General features: G+C 35.6%; 1 protein-coding gene across 6 annotated transcripts in view; it reads left to right on the top strand.

The window, feature by feature from the left end:
• FGD4 (FYVE, RhoGEF and PH domain containing 4) overlaps positions 1 to 17423 on the top strand; it is a 110961-nt gene extending 93538 nt beyond the window's left edge. For 5 of the 6 annotated variants that reach the window (XM_042890212.1, XM_042890215.1, XM_042890213.1 and 2 more), the window contains exons 6-17: positions 941 to 1086; positions 4773 to 4929; positions 6078 to 6216; positions 7036 to 7094; positions 7746 to 7892; positions 9528 to 9700; positions 12361 to 12391; positions 12582 to 12677; positions 13086 to 13211; positions 15116 to 15256; positions 16167 to 16307; positions 16493 to 17423. In XM_042890212.1, coding sequence (XP_042746146.1) covers positions 941 to 1086; positions 4773 to 4929; positions 6078 to 6216; positions 7036 to 7094; positions 7746 to 7892; positions 9528 to 9700; positions 12361 to 12391; positions 12582 to 12677; positions 13086 to 13211; positions 15116 to 15256; positions 16167 to 16307; positions 16493 to 16750 — 1614 coding nt within the window. In that variant the 3' untranslated portion in view covers positions 16751 to 17423. Of the gene's footprint in view, positions 1 to 940; positions 1087 to 4772; positions 4930 to 6077; positions 6217 to 7035; positions 7095 to 7745; positions 7893 to 9527; positions 9701 to 12291; positions 12392 to 12581; positions 12678 to 13085; positions 13212 to 15115; positions 15257 to 16166; positions 16308 to 16492 lie in introns of those variants that run through there. The other variant, XM_042890218.1, reaches the window with a different exon arrangement.
• The last annotated feature ends 973 nt before the right edge of the window (positions 17424 to 18396 follow it).

The following is an 18396-nucleotide window of genomic DNA, read 5'->3' as shown; positions in this document are numbered from 1 at the left end:
TGACTTTTACTGACAGGTAATGTACAAGTATTGTCCTTGATTCAATCATGCATAGATTACTCTATGACTTTACCAAATATTAGCTGGACAGAGTTGTGAAAAATGGTTGCAAGCACAGCTGCTCAACTACTGATAATGTGAGGGAAGTGGATTGTTTGTGGCCACTGTGCTTCTAACTGGGCTTAAAAGTATGTAGCCTTTATAGTCTTTGAAGAAATTTATCCAAATTTTCTAATTGTCCTCTCAGAGATGCAGCAAAGTGAGTGTGTTTTACAATATAAATGAAAATGAGACAGTGAAAGTGAGATATGGACTGTGTGAGACGTAGCTCCCTATGAGCACTGGTTTATGTGATGTGCATGTTAAGAGTGACGTGTCTCTACTCATTTACAAGTCAGGTAGAACAACTGATGGGGAAATAATGCTTTTCTTTTTTTTGTTCTAGAGACTACGGTAGTATTAAAGTCTTTTGCACTTTAAATGGTATAGTCTGTTTAGTCTGGTATAGTCTGTCAGTTACTTGACATTTTAAGGATAAGGGGCTATAGCTTACAGACTATTGGGCTAATGGTAATCAGAAATCATGCTCACTGAAGAGAAAGTGAGAATGGAAAACATGACTGGAGAGCTGGGAAAGCTGAGAAGATCTAACTGTTAAAACAGACAGGATATTGGACTCAGACTAGAATGGCACTCCTTCACTTTGGCTTTCCTTATGTCTGCTCAGTCTACAGCACTTTTATGGCTCAAAAGAAGCTAGGTGTAACAGGAGGAGTAGCTTTTAACTTCTGAGAAAGGAAACAATTTCTGTGATTATCTGCCTATGTTACTGAAACATTAGTTTTGTCATGATTGGAGTGGGAAGGAGAGGGGATGGCTCTTCATCCAGTGATAAAAGATAAAAGGCTAATAGGTTTGGGGTTCTTTTTCTGCGTTGCAGGTATTTTACTCCAGACTCCTTGAAGAAGCCAACAGAGGTTCTTTTCCAGCTGAAGTGATTAACAAAATCTTTTCTAATATTTCATCAATAAATGCCTTCCACAGTAAATTTTTACTTCCCGAACTTGAGAAAAGAATGCAAGAATGGTAAGAGATGATTCACTGACTAGTAATTTACTAAAACAGTGCCTGTAGAAGCTGTTACAGGGTTAAGGTAGGGAAGATACTTTCATAATTAAATGCTCCAATACAAGGAAACACTGTGGGTAGGAGAACATCTGCTCTTCTACTCTTCATCAGGATCTGTCTCAGCAAAAGACTTTCATCATTAGCTCAAACTAAGACATCTATCTTACCGAAGCCAGTGAGATTACTCATGACTAAAAGCCTTTCTGAATTAGGGAATCAAACTGAAATTGTGCATCCTGATGAATTCAGTGCACATAATAAAAAATTGAGACAGAGTGGATTTATTTGTTTCGTGCTACCCTTGCAGTACAGAAATAAGAATAGAATAGTTCAGTTGCAAGGGACCTTCAAAGATCTAGTCCAACTGCCTGACCACTTCGGGGCTGACTAGATGTTACAGTACCACTAAGGATGTTATCCAAATGTGTCTTGAACGTTGACAGCCAGGGGACATCAAGCACCTCACCAGGGAGCCTCTTCCAGTATTTTGATCACCCTCACAGTAAAACAGTTTCTCCTGATATCCAGTCTGAATCACGCCTGTTGCAGCTCAGTGTGGTTTCCTTACATTCTGTCATTGGTCTCCAACACAGTAATCTTTCTTATTATTGCTTTTAGTACTAAAATGGAATACATTATAATTTGTGTTTGGGGTTTTAATTTCGAACAGAAAACTAAGTCAAGAATATTTGCAGCAAGGAAGATATGTAAATATAGTCCTTAATGTACTCATTTACTGTTGTATCTTTATCCTTCCTTGGTATATGGGATTCTGGAGATACCAAAATATGGCCATGTGTTTCTGGTCTACCTTATGAAATTATTAAAAAAATTCTTTAAGGTAGGAGTAGTTACCATGCACAAACTATGGTAGCCCTGAACAGTCTGTAATACAGGAAAGTAAGTAAAACCTGAGTATCGTGAAATACAACAAAGTTTAAGCCTTTTTCTTATGTTCCTTGCAGAATAACAAAACAAACCCATTCTCTTCATCTTTTGATGAAGACAATCATCAATTGAAGAATTGAAAAAAAATCCAATAGGAAATACATTGCATAATCATGAGATGTAGAGTTTAACTTACAGTATGCTTAATAAGCAGCATACACTACATTTTGTCAGTATGTATTTGAAATTAATTTTGTGACGAATTCTCAAGATCTTGCTCTAGATTCAGCACAGAAGATGGATCCCGCTAGTTTTGCAAAATGCTAAATTGCATGCTGATTATGTGTATATAATTACATAGCCTTAAAGGTTTAATAGCATTTTTTTGCAGGTGAGCTACAACTATTGGTGAAAAATTACTAAGTTGCATTGTAAGCAGCTGCTTGGAAAAAACTTCTGTGCTGTGTGTGAGACACATTATTTGAAAGCCCTAAAAACATTTTGCTTTTGGGAGAAGATGGAAGAAAGGATGTGGCTTAAGAAAATTATTTCTGATCATTGTTGGAATTGCCTGGCACAACAGCCTCTGCCAGATAGAGAATTTGCTTTTCCCAGCAGTTCTGTAATTAATAGAAATATTGAAGTACTGATACTTGTATGCACTACTTCTATTTAAAATTCCCATAAAGATTCCGATGCCTTCCCTGAGCTTTGGTTGGTTTTGAACACTTAAAGTGAAAGTCACAGAATCACAGAATTGAAGCAGTTGGAAGGGACCTCAATGTCGAGTTCTTGAAATTGGGAAAGAGAGCAGAAGCAGATTCTTCTTTTAGAATAAAACACCATGTGTGCTTAAACTTATCCAGTGGAAATGGTTTGGTAATGGCATATTGAATGAGCTGAGCAACAGCTGGAGCTGAATATCTCTTACAGCATATGGCTTGAAATCAGTGCAGTATATTTCCCATGGAAAGAGCAAAACAGAGCATATCAATTTCAAGTCAAAATACAAATCTAAATGCTTTTTTGTTGTACCCAAGGAAGTCCAATAGCAATTACCTGTGAAGAATATAAAAAAACCAATGTGATATCCTCTGGATTTTTTGTGGTCTTCTTGGGGACAAATTATTCAACACAATGTTTTTCTGTAGCATTCTTTGGCAATTTCAGAACTGACCTGCTGATGTGATTTTTGCTTTAATTTGGAACTACAAATTTCAATTTCATTTGGATGTCTGTTAGCTTATATATTGTAATCACCTTGGCTGTGTGAATTTTTACAGACTTTTGCTTAACTTCCACAATCAGAAATTCTCAGCTATTTAATTTTAGAATTTTTTAGAATGCTTAGGTGTGGTCTGATACTACCAAAATACCACTGTGGTCTGATAATACCAAAATAGGAAGTGTTTCTGTACCTACAAACAGCATGAAATCCTATTTCTTGAGCTTGCCAGTGTTTGCTGTTCAAGTAACTTTCCCTTCTGAACAGCTTTTGAAGTAGTGGTGTGTCAGAGTATGATGCTGATGTAATTGCAAAAGATTGCTTCTCTTCAGACCACTACAGTATGTTGATTTTTGACTTTGTAGAATCATAGAACCATTGGAAAGTTGGAAAAGACTCTAATAACATCTAGTCCAACCCCAACCCATCACTACCATGCTTGCTAGCCATGTCCCTCAGTGCCACATCCACATGTTTCTTGAACGCCTTCAGGAATGGTGACTCCACCACTTCTCTGGGCAGCCTATTACAGTGCTTCACCACTCCTTCTGAGAACAAATCGTTCCTAATATCCAACCTGAACATCTCCTTGTACAAATTGAGGCCATTATCACCAGTTTCCTGGGAGAAGAGAGCCCACCTTGCTACAATGTCCTTTCAAGTAGTTGTAGAGTTTTTCAGAGTAATAGAAATACAGAATGACTTAGGTTGGAAGGGATCTTGAAGATCATCCTCCCTTAAAGTCGCAACCCAGCTACCATAGGCAGCTGCCACACACTAGATCAAGTTGCCCAAGGCCCAATCCAACCTACTGAATTCCAGAGATAATGGATTACTGAATGAGTGCTTGAAAACAAAATATGAAACACATTTTATATTGCAGTTCTGAGAGATACATGTGTGCTGTAATGCTTTCTGTGCACACAGAGTACAGTTTCTCTGTGCCTGTCCTTCAGTTAGTTTCTGTACTATTCTGATTTGTTTTAAGATGCTCTCAGTAATTGGGAAGAACGTGGGAAAGTTACCACAAAGTCTGGAATCCCAGGTATTCTCACTACTCTATCCATTTTGTCAGATAAATAATAAGTTTTTTTAAAGTTGTAAATGCATGTATTTATACTGAGTACTGAAGGGAAGCTCTATAGTATGAATTTAGTCCTCGAACAAAACCACAGGTTTTTACTGAGGGTAAAGTATGTCCACAGAAGTAAAAGATGATATAATACTTCTGAGGAACTGCAGGTAAAAGAATTTAGGTTGTGTTTTGCAAAAAAAGACTTTCAAGCTTTTCGCTGTAAATAGCTTTCTTCCTTCAGTGTTTCATTTAGTCTGTAATGCTCATACATCACCAAAGAGAATGCAGAAGCTCTTTCCATGTTAATTCAGTTCCTCTTTGACAGTTGTGTTGAAACTCTACACAAGGTGATTCCAAGCAGAAGGATTCTCTGTTAAGTGCTTGAAACTTTTTGATAACCATGTGTGACGTTCTTCTTTTCTGTCTGCTCTGAGATTCCACTCTCTTACTTTGCAGGTCTACCACCCCCAGAATTGGAGATATTCTGCAGAAATTAGCTCCTTTTCTCAAGATGTACGGAGAGTACGTGAAGAATTTTGATAATGCAATGGAATTGGTGAAAACATGGACTGAACGGTCACCTCAATTCAAATTCATCATTCAAGATATTCAGGTAATGTGGAGAATAATGTAGAGCTGCAAGTAGTACAAGCATGTATAAAGGTGTTTGTGATGTGATTTTAGGAGAAAAAAGAATAAAACAGAACATTACAGAATCCTCTAGAAGTAAGGTTTTCTTTTCTCCACTTCATGCTGCAGTTTTTCTTCTCTTTCTCTCTTCACATGTGCATAAATACCCACATAAATCCAAACTTTCCACTGCATCACAGAGGGCCAATGTGTAAAGCTTGAAAAATGGGAAGACTAAATATATTTTTGTCATTGATACTGAGAGTAAATAGTTTTAGGATAAAATCGTGCATCAGTGCAGCTATAGATCTTCGTGCTGAATCTGCAGGTGTTCTGTTGGCTCACACCAGTGCTGTTTATGCAGAACACTTAGCTTTGGAAGTAGGTCTGAAATACAATATGCTGAGCTGTAAAAGGTGAAAGGAGTCTTGACAGCAGCACACTGTTCTTCCAGAGTGTGTTTCATATGCTGTAGTGCTCCCTGTAGGTTTCTCCATGAAAGGCAGGTATGTATCTTTGTCCTGCACACCCAACATCTTGAAATACTGCAAGATATTTCTGCTTAAATTTCATTGCAATAAAGAGCATCTTGATTCTAAACCAAGGAAGGCAATTATGTGTATTTTAATGTAATCTTTTAATTACATCTAAGCTTATGGAAAAGAATATGCATCTTAAAACGATACAACATCCCCAAGTATGAATAAAACTCTAAGAAAGTTAGAGTTTCTCACCTCAAAGAGATAAAATAGACCTTTATTGCTCATTTAAGAGACTTTTTCTAACACATGATCCTGACCTGTTCATATGAACTCAGTGCTCCTTGTCTGATTCTCAGAGTTATTACAAAAAGAATGGTAAAGTATACTGGTGCTGGGGAGTTTTTTTGGTAGGGCTTCCTTTTATACATTCTGCTGAATATTTAGAATATTATTTTTACAATTACATTTAGGAAAGTACTTCTAAATATTTGTCTTGTTAAAGTAAGTTTTGTAATTTTTTTTCAGAAGGTCTGTCATGCATGTTTCTAAAATACATTATTTGTTTTATCTATTATAATTTTTATTCTACTGAATCCTTGTAAAGTAGTATTTTTGCTTACCACACTGAAATATGTTTGCAATTTTTTAGAAGGAAAAAGTGTGTGGAAGTTTGACATTACAACATCACATGCTAGAGCCTGTACAACGCATTCCACGCTATGAGATGCTTCTAAAGGACTACCTAAGGAAATTGCCTCAGGACTCCCTAGACTGGAAAGATGCTGAAAGTAAATATCTACTAGTCGATAAAATAGCGGTAATAAGCTTTTAGTAAGGGGATGCTGTAAATTAAAACTATTTGTAGGGAAAAAAGTGAAAAGAAAAAGACTGCAGACAGAGTGGTAGCATTTATTGAGTGGAATAGTAGGATTCTTTGGAAAAATATTTGAAAAGTAGATGAAATTAGTATAGGAACTGTAAAGCCTTTAGTGATTCTAGTAGAGTATGTTAGTTTTGCTTTAATTTTGGAATTGCGCTCAAGTTTTTTTTTTTGTTTGCTTTTACTCATCAGATTATTTTTTTAATGCACATGTATTTTATTTTATTTGGAAAAAAAAAGAGGAAGATTTAGACTGTTTTGGTTTGAAACTCTTACAGGGAAAAAGAAAAATCAATTTTCAATGTTTTTCCTCTTTGTATTTCATTATTAGTAATCAATATTAGTAATATGAGGTGTCTGAACTAAAAAAAAAAAATATTGTGTGACATTCTGGAGTTCTTTGTGAAAAGAGGTGAGAGAATCGTGACTGTTCCTATCACAAAAGTGTGATTCTAAGTATTGAAGCTCACCTTAAGGTAAACTACAATAATTCTCTTCTGATTTTTCCTGATTATTATTTCCATTTGGTTGCTAAATTTCTTGTGTTGTCCACTTTACCTTTGTTAGTTTTCATTGATAATGTAATGAATTTATCATAGTGTGTAATTTGTGTAAAAATTACAAACATAGTTTTGTAGAAATTTTTCTGTGCAATAGAAATACACATGAAAATGCAGCTTTTTGTTTTGCTTTTCTTTCTTTCTTTTTTTTTTTTCCTTTTATCTAGAGTCCCTGGAAATTATATCCACTGCAGCAAGCCACTCAAATAGTGCAATAAGAAAAATGGTAAATTATTCTTGTTTTACTGTTCATTTTTAAAAACATTGTGTTTGAGTATTTAGTGAAGCTAAGAGTGTGAATTGAACATTTTCCCTAAAAGGGAAAACCATTACTGCCTGTGTCCAAGTGATTGCTTCTACTCGCTGTGTTTATATGTTCCTGGAGATGATAAACAGAATTTGACAGTGTACCTAACCTGCAAGTTCCAGGTTCAAATATCTTGGACTCTTAACCTTGTTGCATCCGTTTCTGTTGGTGAAAAAATAATGTTTGTAAAAAATAGTTACCGTTTCCCTACTGTTATCAGACTGACATGATAGGTATACATTATGTATTCTGAATACTTAATTAGTATTTTGAAATTTTGGACAATAAATTATGCATGCTCTATATATACCAATATTTTTAAAGACTATCATAATGTTTCTTAAAGCTGTATCAACTTGATTAATCAGTCTGCATGGTTGACTATGTATACCAGCTATATATCTATATAAATATATAAATATATATATATAAATATATATATATATATATAAATATTTGTTACAGAACTAACATTTCCAGACTGACACAAGCTCCTGGCATTTCCTTTAAAATGCATTAAGATCAGTGCTGTTAATTCATCAGCTTTGTAATTGTGTTTTCTGTGAACAGGAGAATCTAAAGAAATTGTTAGAGATATATGAGATGCTGGGAGAAGAGGAAGACATTGTGAACCCTTCAAATGAACTGATAAAAGAAGGCCAGATCCTTAAACTTGCTGCTCGCAATACATCTGCTCAAGAACGGCACCTTTTCCTTGTGAGTATGATGCAAGGGTGGCTGTATGTCTTTCTAGACTTGAAAGATCTGCGAAAGAGAGAGGCAAATTCTCTTCTAGTTGATGTCAATGAGTAACCTTTCCTCTAATGATATTTGAGCTTCAGCAAACCCTATGCTGCTTATAGAAGGGCATGAGAATACTGTTCAGAACTGAACCAGCACCTAACAACTCATTGTTAAAAAATATCTGCTGATGTTAAATGCAGGTCCAACCCACTCGTTTTATGTTTTAATATTAAACAGTAAAAAATAAAAAACCGTTACTTACATACAATAACTGTATTATATAGTTTATGTGCAGCCCATGACAATTCATCTTCACTCAGTGCAGTCCAGGCAAACCAAAAGGTTGGACACTTGTGTTCTAGAGCATGGGAACTTTGTAGTTCTCATAAAACAGAAATGTAGATGCTCGGGATTTCAGTCCTGATAGATTGTGTGTCTTGGTGCTCGTGTAAGCCTCACGGTCCTGTGGAAACGTTGTTATGGCAATTCATCCTCTTGACAGGAGCCCGTTTCTTCTCTTAGGAATAACAGACTACAGCATGTGCCCTTAAAGCTCCCTTGGAAAAGGTGCGATGCAGTTCATTGCTTAACACGAAAGGTGACAAGTTCAAAAGGGATTTGAGTATCTCTTTTTAAAAAATACAGAGAAAATGTGAGGAAAGATATGAGAGAACTAAATGCACTAGAGCTTATTTAAGAAATATATTCCTTGTCTGGAAGTTTGGACATTTACATAAGAATGTAAATGTTCTAGTCTTTAATAAAGGAATATATATTTGTCCTGCTCATGTATTTTTTTTTTCCACGTGATATTGAGGTTTTCTGAAAACTGAAACTGTAAAATGTTTCTGAAAACTGTAAGACCAGAGTATTCATTTCTTTTGGAGGAATGACCCATATCCTTGTCTAATAGTAGTAGTTGCAGATTCTACAATACTACGTTATTTGGTAGAGGGTGAAAATGAATTTATACAGAAGAGCAGAGTTCTTATTGTGCAATTTATAATAGTTTCTGCAGAACTGAGGCATGTGAATATTACAATGGCATAAAATATCCAGTTGGAGCATAGAATCATAGGAAGGGACCTTTAAGATCGTGTAGTTCCGGCCCCTCTGTTATAGACAGGGACATCTCCCTGTAGCCCAGGTTCCTCAAAGCCCCATCCAGACTGGCCTTGAATGCTTCCAGGCAGGGAGCATCCACAGTGTATCTGGGCAGCCTGTTCCAGTGTCTCACCACCCTCACTGTAAAGAACTTCTTCTTAGTATTTAGTCTAAAACGACCCTCTTCCAGTTCACATCCAATTGCCCTTGTCCTGTTGCTAAGCATAGTAGATAACAAACATTATGACGACTGCTGTATATACAGAGCAATTATTCTGATAGCTGTTGGGCCTGGCCTTAAATTTTATTTCTAAATCCCATAAAAATATTAGAAAAAAGATGTCTTGCATTACAGTTTTGGTCTCTGCATGTATCAGCTAAGCAGAAAAGAACCCGCTTTCCATCTATTTAGTTTAGCTTGTGATATTGTCCAGTTCTCAGTAGGAACTGGCTGTTTTCTGTGTTTTTGTTAATGTAAAGCTATGTACCTATTTTTCTCCCCAGTTTAACAATATGTTGCTCTACTGCGTCCCCAAATTCAGCTTGGTAGGATCAAAGTTCTCAGTTCGAACCAGAGTTGGCATAGATGGTATGAAGATTATAGAAACTCATAATGAAGAATACCCACACACTTTTCAAGTGTCTGGAAAAGAGCGAACGCTGGAGTTGCAGGCCAGGTAAGAGAAGTCTTTTGGCTTTTTATGGAGGATTAACTTTATACATACATAAATCAATCTGATAGATTTGAAAGAAGATAGAATGTGTTTCATCGTAATAGCAGTGTTTTAAAAATAACATAGGCAGCAAAATGCATAAATTGTCATTCTGAAATTCTCTTGGAGTGGAAGATGCAGCTACAGGATGTATAGTGTGTTGCCTTTCCTTGCTGAAATACCCAAGACAGTTGTGAGTGAGCTGCCTGGAAAATTGAGATCAGTGTATGCAAAGGTGAACTGTCTGGCTTCATCAGGAGTTTTGAGACACTGAGTATTAATCTGGGCAGCGCTGCTGCCTCTGGTACCTGAACCACTTTGGTACAAATGGATCAGTTCAACTCAGGGTTCATCCATCCAACAAAACAATCTGGTGGGGGTATGTCTCCAGAATGTAGCTCTGTATAGTGGTAGATGGATGGGTACCTACTTTCCTCCATTTTCAGATCTGTTTATTTTCCTCTGATTCCAGAGATCAATCTGAAAGACAAGTTCTTTTATTTCTTGGCTCCTTTCCTTCCAATTGCACTCTTCTAAATGGCACTCTTCCTCGCTTTATTATTAGTCCTCTCATCTCTTTCTCGCTGGGTTACCTTTCTGTTGCTTCTTTTTGCATTGCTAAGACTAAATTTTCCCTGTCTATGCTACCTCAAATAAAGTAGGGCAAGTTTAACATCCACCTAACTGTTGGAGCTTCTTTAAGGTCTTATTCATAGTAATCAGGATGTAATTGCAACTTGATAAGGATATCTATGGTGATACAGTTCTGTGTCTACACCATACATTTGGGGACAGACTATAACTTGCTATCAAATTAAAAACTGCAGGTTATTTTTCTTCATGGAAAAATACTTAAGAGTAACAGAAGTGAATACACAAGTGTAACAGCACACAACAATTGGCCTACTGTATAATTTAATTTGAAATTCAATACAATAATAAATACTCGTTTTCAAAAATGGCAGGAAAAAGCTTTCCATTCAAATCTAGAAGACTTCTGGAATAAAATTGTTTTTCCTCTCAGTCACTTCCATTATCAATTGATGCATGGTTTTTTGCTAAGTATTCGCCAAGCAGTTATGCCACATATCTACTTCAGTGGTATAAAATGGCATCTTGTACCAGTTGTGAAGTACTTTTTATTTGGAAGAAGAAGGCTACAACAAAGTAAGATTATCTTGGTATGTTTCCCAAATTATCAGTAATTTAGGTTATTGCATTAGTTTGAGAAGTACCCATCTTTATGTTTTGTTTTATGAACATTTTTAGAATGCATTAAATCTGTACAAAATTATGGAGAAAAAAAAAGTACTGACTGAAATCTTATTAAAGTAGATTATTCAAGTCTTGGTTAATATATGATTATTTTGTGTACTCTATGCCTTAATATCCCCAATTCAGGAGTTTCTATTAACTTTGTTATGATTAGTTTACCCTTGGAATTTTCTTTACTAGTATGCTTTTATTTATTTTTCAGAATACTATTTGAGGGTACTTTCCATCAGTAGCTTTAAATAGCTGGTAAATTATTTCTTTGAGAGGTTGCTAATCTGGTTTGATGTTCAATAGCTCGGCTTTTGTTTTTTTTAGCATAAGCAGGGAAGGAGAACTATTTTGTCTAAGACAGTTTTTCTACCTGATGTATGGATGGTAGGTGGAAATGGGAAATACTTGTTAAGCATTCTACTACCTAACAAATTGCAGTAATATTGGAAAACAATGTGTGAATGAAGAATCATTTTTATTGAGGTGTTGTTAAAGTTGTCTTTCGCGTCTTTCGTAGCAATCCATTACAAACTGAAATTTTGCACATCAGACATGATATGTCTACAGCAGTATTTTTTCCACATTGTTGCCCAGGTTGACCATCACTTTCAAAGAGAGAGATATATTTTGGTGCTAATTCTTATCTTTATGACTTAAAGCTTGCAGATAAACTGTATTGGTTACTATCACTGTCCAGCAGTTTCTAATGGCGCTACTATTTTAAAATAAGTAACTTTTCTAAAGATTTGAATGTCAAAGTCCTATTGATGTATTTTAAAGAGAAATCTATCATGCAGGGTTGGAGTTTAATGTATTTCCTCTATCTAATCTGTTTCATCTATATATTCTATCTGTACTTACTATTAAGTCATCTGTAGTCCATCTAAACGTTAAAAAGTCAGTGATCTGGTTCATAACCTTGAAGAGTTTTCCATTTATTTCAATTGGATATTTTTATTGCCACTGTAGGAAAATTTAAACAAAGCAACAAAAGCAGTAAGAAAATTATTTTCTAAAAGGATAAAATCTGGTAGATAGGTAGATATACAGGAGAAACGTGTGTTGATGTGGACTCAGTAGTGCACGAAATGAGAGAATAAAATACACCTACACCTATAGTTTACATTTTCCTCCCTTCCTTTCTGTCCTGCTCTTTAAAAAACAAAAGAAGTAATCAACAATGGGAATACTACTATTTGTGAGTTGTTCTGTTTGTCTGCTTTAGTTAATTAGCAGTGTTGTCTGATTTTGAATTAATGAAAATTAATTCAGATTCTTGGCTTTTGCAGGAAGTTGCTGATAGTGAAATAATGTTTTCTGAACTAGTTTTGGACTAACGTGTCAAATATTTCTTTTAGTTCTGAACAAGACAAGGAAGAATGGATAAAGGTAAATCCTTCTACATTTGTTTGTTTGTTTGTTTTTGTTTTTTTTTAGATGCATTTTCACTGAAGCAATCAAAAAGCAATATTCGTATTTTCTGGCTGTAGTTTCTTTCTGCTAATCAATAAATGGTCAGAATGCAGACTGTCCATTAGAAGTGTAGTATACTTCAGAAGTTTTTCCATTGTTTCCCTAGGCGCTTCAGAATACCATAGAAGCTTTTCAGCAGAGAAATGAAACTTTCAGAAATGCTATTGCTAAGGAATATGAAGACATGCCCGTGGAGGTTTCTGTAAGTTGCTTTTATTCCTTTGTAACCCTGTTGTTACCCATTTTGTTCTTCAATAGCTGGAAAAAAAATAATAAATCAGAAGCAGCTTTATTTTCCAACTAATTATCCTTAGAGCAAAAGAAATACAAAGTAGTCATTTTGCTTGTAATTAATGCCAAATCTTATAAACGAGTCTTTTTTTTATTTTTCCCCTTGAAATGCATAACAGAGTATCCTTTCATTCGTGCATAATTGTTTTTGACTGTGTTCTTTGTTATTTCTTGTATAGATTTCAAAATGCATCTAGAACGGTGTTTTGCCATTTCCGTTCCAGAGGAAGAGAATAATAATTTTCTGTATTAAAATTTCTGTACAACTGTTTGTTTGTGTTTTTTTTTTTTCCTTCCATCCTTCCCCTGCCCTCTTCAGAACGCTGAGCTTGGGAAAAGGGCGCCAAGGTGGATCCGAGACAATGAAGTAACCATGTGCATGAAATGCAAGGAGCCCTTCAATGCACTGACAAGAAGGCGGCACCACTGCCGAGCGTGTGGACACGTAAGTACGAAACTGCTGTAGGTGAGCTGGCTGAGACATGGCTCTGAGCGCTCAGCTGACTTCTGGTGGCTGTCTGTTATACTGCAGTTTGTTACTGCGCTTGTGACTGAGATGAGAATCTGTGGATAGCACCACAAAGAATCTTCTGTCCAAGTTAGTTGGCACAGCAAATTTGAAAGTAATTTGCAGCAGAGGAAGATGTGCATTTGTGGAAAACATCCTGAGTGCCTCTACAAACTGTGCTGTGTTACTTCTGAGTGGCCTCCGCTGATCTCAACAGGTTGAAGATTGTTTAAATAGCATAAACCTGCATTACCTCTGACAGTGCTGGCTGCCTCCTGTTCCCATTTTGTACCACCTCTCTCTTATTTGCAAGCAGATCATGAAGCGGAGCTGTTAAAACATTGTCTTTGGGTAGTCTTAGAACTTTTACCAGCTGATTTCAGTGTTCAGTTCTGTGAACATCTGAAGCATAAGAGAAGGATAAGGTGGGAAGAAGAGAGTATTTTCCATACATGAGGCTACAATAGCACATCACATTAAAGTAATTAAACAACAGTAGTATGACATAAGAGTTTTCAGAAGTTAATAAAAGAGCAAACATCCTGTGCTTGTTTTTTCTTTTTTTTCTTGCTAGTCAGCATCTGTTCCTTTCTCCAGTAGATGGTAGTGCAAGCCCAGGTTTCATTTTTTTTTATATAGGTTGTCTCATATGGCTTCTTTCTAATGTTCATATGTCATGTGAAGGCTTATTGCATTCACAGCTCTGCTTTTGTTCTTTGCTGAACACTAAAGACTTATTCAGAAGCTCGAAATCATTGATTACACAGTCATCATCTGTTTTATTGCTATCCAAATTGTTCTATTTTAACACTCCTCCATAATCTGAAGATCACAGCTTTACCCTTATTTCTCTTCTGGAGTTTGGACTCCTACTTGAGTTCTATCGCATCTCCTTCCATTTTAATTTTAGAATACATTTCTATTGGGAATTATTTTGGGTCAGTGAGAGTGTCTTTCCGGAAGTGAATAACAGGAAACAAAACCGAGTGTTCTCTATGGATACTGGCTGAAGGTAGTTAGCTAGGTTACTACTACAGATCCTTGGCTCTTCATAAAAGAGCCAGTCTTTTGTTCCAGTCTTTGGGTTGCTCAAGTCACTGATCTACCTTACTTTACTGAAATGGCTCTTCTCACTGTTTTATGCAGGGCATCTTTTTCAGCTGAAAGAACGTTCCTGTAGGAAAATATTTCTAATGAAAGAACTTCCTTCAGATCTTTTTGCATTTCAATTTTCTAAAATATTTCTTAGAAAGAAATATCAGCAGTGTAACATGTACTTACTTATGAATTTACTTATTATTTATTGTTATTAGTATTACTTATTACTCATGCACAGATTCTGCAACTGTAAGTTCAGTGTTTATTAACAGGTTAAAAATTTAGACAGTTCTGATGAATTTTAATTTTTTTCTCTCTTAAAGTACATCCCAGTTATGCATTTCTGGGGTTATGTGGAAAACAAAATGGTGACTGCACCTTTTCAGGTTGATATGTAAAGAAAATGGGAGACTCTCTTCCTGCAGCATAGCTTGTCCTATCTTCTAATTCTATTCCTATCTTTAGTTTACAGTTATAATTGAAAGACTAATAGGATTTTGTACAGAGTAGTAATGTAAATAGTGAAGAACACTTCTAGTTAAGAATCAGTGGCACAAATTTGGAAAAATACTATTTTCAATTAAACTATGACATAATAGCCATTATCTTTTTCTTCATAATTGAACAATACGTTGCTATTAGATATAATAATATGAACTTCTAATTAAATTGTTTTCATGAAATTTTATAAATACTTACAATTTATATGTCTGCTTATCTTTTTTGTTTTGTTTGTTTCTAAGGTGGTTTGCTGGAAATGTTCTGATTATAAGGCACATCTTGAGTACGATGGCAATAAATTGAATAAAGTTTGTAAGGACTGCTATCATGTTATAATTGGTTGTACTGACAGTGAGGAAAAGAAGAAGAAAGGCATCCTGGAGGTATGTAATTTAAAAAATATCACATGTGGTATTATTCTTGTGGGGCTTTTTTGTGTTTGAGGGACATAAAAGACACATGGAACAAATTCATCTCATCTGACGGATTATTTGTTTCACCATTCATCTGTCACAATTCTGCTACAGGACTCCACTAGTGCACTAAATTGTCAAGGGAGTGCTGTTTCTTGGCACGGTGGCTTTTTAAGGTAGCTGAAGAAACAGCTGTGCATGCTGTTTCTCATGACAACGAAGTGATTGACTACCTTGTGGCAGCACTCAGACTGCATCACTACTGGGTGGGAAAGGAATAGAGCTAAGGAAGTATTAGCATGTAGTCATTTTGTGCTCTTCCTATTCCTCTTGGCATCAACATTTAACCTGAGAAGCGTGTCATCCTGCCCTCAGAGTTTGAGCAATTCACCTAATGTTCTGTCTAGAATTAGTGCTTGCTTTCTTATGTTACCTTTAGAATGCATTTGCATTAGATCTTGTCATAGCATTTTGTTGCTGAAATAAAATGGTTGTCCTATTGGATAGTCAGTAGCATTTCAATGCCTCACATGAAGTTACCTTAGAAATAAAACCTTGTTGCGGATACTAAAATACAGAGAAAGGCTGCAGTAGGAGGAAAAATATTTAGCCATCTAAAAGTGTGCAATCCAAAATTACTGGTGAAAGAAGGAACAGATTTATGTGCATTAGAGAGTACATTTTGTGACCCTGTGTATGTAACACTTATATAATCTCCCTAGTCAGGTCATTCATTCATTATCTTACTTGCTCAAGCTCTTTTGCTGATATTATCCAAGCTGTGTTATGACTAGTAGTGTATTTCAGCCTTTCTGTTCTGTGGGTTTTAGCCTTTATTAATGAAAGCTTACCTTCCTCTTTATGCTTTATGCTATCCTAGATCGAATCTGCTGAAGTCTCTGGAAATAGTGTCATATGTAGCTTTCTTCAGTACATGGAAAAATCAAAGCCCTGGCAGAAAGCATGGTGTGTTATACCTAAACAGGAAGCTGTTGTCCTGTACATGTATGGTGCTCCACAGGTAAGCCAAGAGAGGAAATAGAAAAGCTTTTAGTAATTATTAACATTGACATCTGAGGAAGAGAAATCAGATACCTTGGTAATGGAGGAAAGATGCAAGTGTTTTTATCAGCTGGTGTAGTAAATGAAACGCAGCAGGCAGGCAAATTAATTGGCTGTTTCTAATCAGGTACTTCTCCTTCTTAGGATGTTAAAGCTCTGGCTACCATTCCACTTCTGGGCTATACAGTGGATGACACCCCAAGAAGTGCTGACCTCCCACACAGCTTCAAACTGACCCAGTCGAAGTCTGTGCACAGCTTTGCTGCAGACAATGAGGAACTAAAACAGAAATGGTTAAAAGTTATCCATTTAGCTGTCAAAGGTGAGACATCAGAATGTCAAAATGAACTGCAAGTGAATTTAGAAGAACAACCCGAACCTTCTAAAACGTCTGAATGCTGAAGCTCAAGAACACGTGGTGTTTTTAAAAAATTCAATTGAATTTGTGGTTAACCTTTGAGGAAGGCTAAGCTCTTAACCTTTCTTTGCTCAATCAAACAAAAAGAAAAAAACAAAAACAGAACTTCTTACTACCATATATGTCTTAGCACTTTATGTTTGGGAAAAATTCTGGTCTTTCTTAGGGATTTCTTTCGTATATTTATGTTCTGTCAAGAAGAGTGATGTACAGGTCCACTTCAGAGACTTTTAAAAAATGTGAATACTATTAAGAATACCTACTAACTTTACCATTCTACTTGTTGATTGTGATGCAGATTTTCTTTTTGGAAGTTGCTATTTGATTCATGTTTGCTACTATCATCATGAGTGCAAATACTGAAGCTTCCTGCTTACGTATTAGGAGTTGCAACAGGATAAAAGATATACCTCCACATTGCCAAAATAGATCTGTAGTTAAATATACAGGGATAGTTTGGTTTAATGTAAGTAGTTTGTAGGCTGAATTCCACAGATCTGTACATATGTTGTATTCATTTGTTTCTTTTTAATTAAAGTAATGTAAATTGCTTTTACAGGTATACTGGCTTTTAAAGTTTCAGTTTATCAAGAAAACAATATAATGATTTTCAGTCTAGAAAGGAATACATAAAAGATGAGAAGTATATAATATATGTACAGTGTTAAAATGTACAATATTCAATTTGTGCTCTTATTTCCTGAGACTGGGTTCCTGTTAATGAATAATTTATTTAAAAAGCATGTTTTCTATTTGAAATTAAACTGTCCTAAATTAGCAAATACTGTTCAGTGATTTGTTTTAATAGCTGACACTTAATGATCTTGATATTTTTATGCATTAAAAAAAATAGCAGTAACATAAGTGGCATGCAATGGACAAATAAGTTCCAGTTGTGTTTAAAGGAGTAGTCATTTTTCTTCAGTGTCCTACCACTGTTATCTTATAAGAGTGCAGCAGTTCATTACTAAAATGCAGTATGCAGATTGAGATAATCAACAGATTCTGTTAATCTTCTGGGAACAGGTATTTTTGTTATTACAAAACAAATAACATTTTGAACCTAAGCATTGTGATTTTTTGCAGAAAACTAGATACTATACTACTTATTTATGACAGCAGTCTCCAACGATCACTGTTGTAATATGGAGACTGCTTTGTATGCATTTAGTATGAAATATGAGCCTGCAAATCTTGAGGAAGGGAATTACGTAAGTTCTACACTCAGCTTATCATGAGAGCATCCAGAAGTGTTACTTCTCAGTATAACTGCTGTCCATATTTTAAAACATAAGAAGATGAAGAGCTCAGGTTTAAGTCCAGTTTTGTTGGTAACATGAGGGCAGATTTCAGTTACCACTTTTTATAATGAAATTTCCAAATGAAGTGTTGACTAAACTCCTACTTCACTCTTTTCTTCAACACTAGAAAAAAATGCTTATTTTACTTAGCACTTAACAAAGGATTGTTACAGTAAACGCTGTTTTTAGCATTGTACATACCTGAGTACACAGCACTTGCCATTTTTCAGTAAGAAAGTCACAACTTCATGTTAGTAGGCTGGATTTTGCTCTCACCTGCACAAATCCAAAATTTACAATGGCTTTTAGACTTCAAAGCTTTACACTAG

The sequence above is a fragment of the Lagopus leucura genome, unplaced genomic scaffold (genome assembly GCF_019238085.1).
Source record: "Lagopus leucura isolate 7727_CA_CO unplaced genomic scaffold, USGS_WTPT01 Super-Scaffold_100159, whole genome shotgun sequence".
In the NCBI taxonomy this organism is placed as follows: Eukaryota; Metazoa; Chordata; class Aves; order Galliformes; family Phasianidae; genus Lagopus; species Lagopus leucura.
This window is presented reverse-complemented; position numbering and strand designations above follow the sequence as displayed.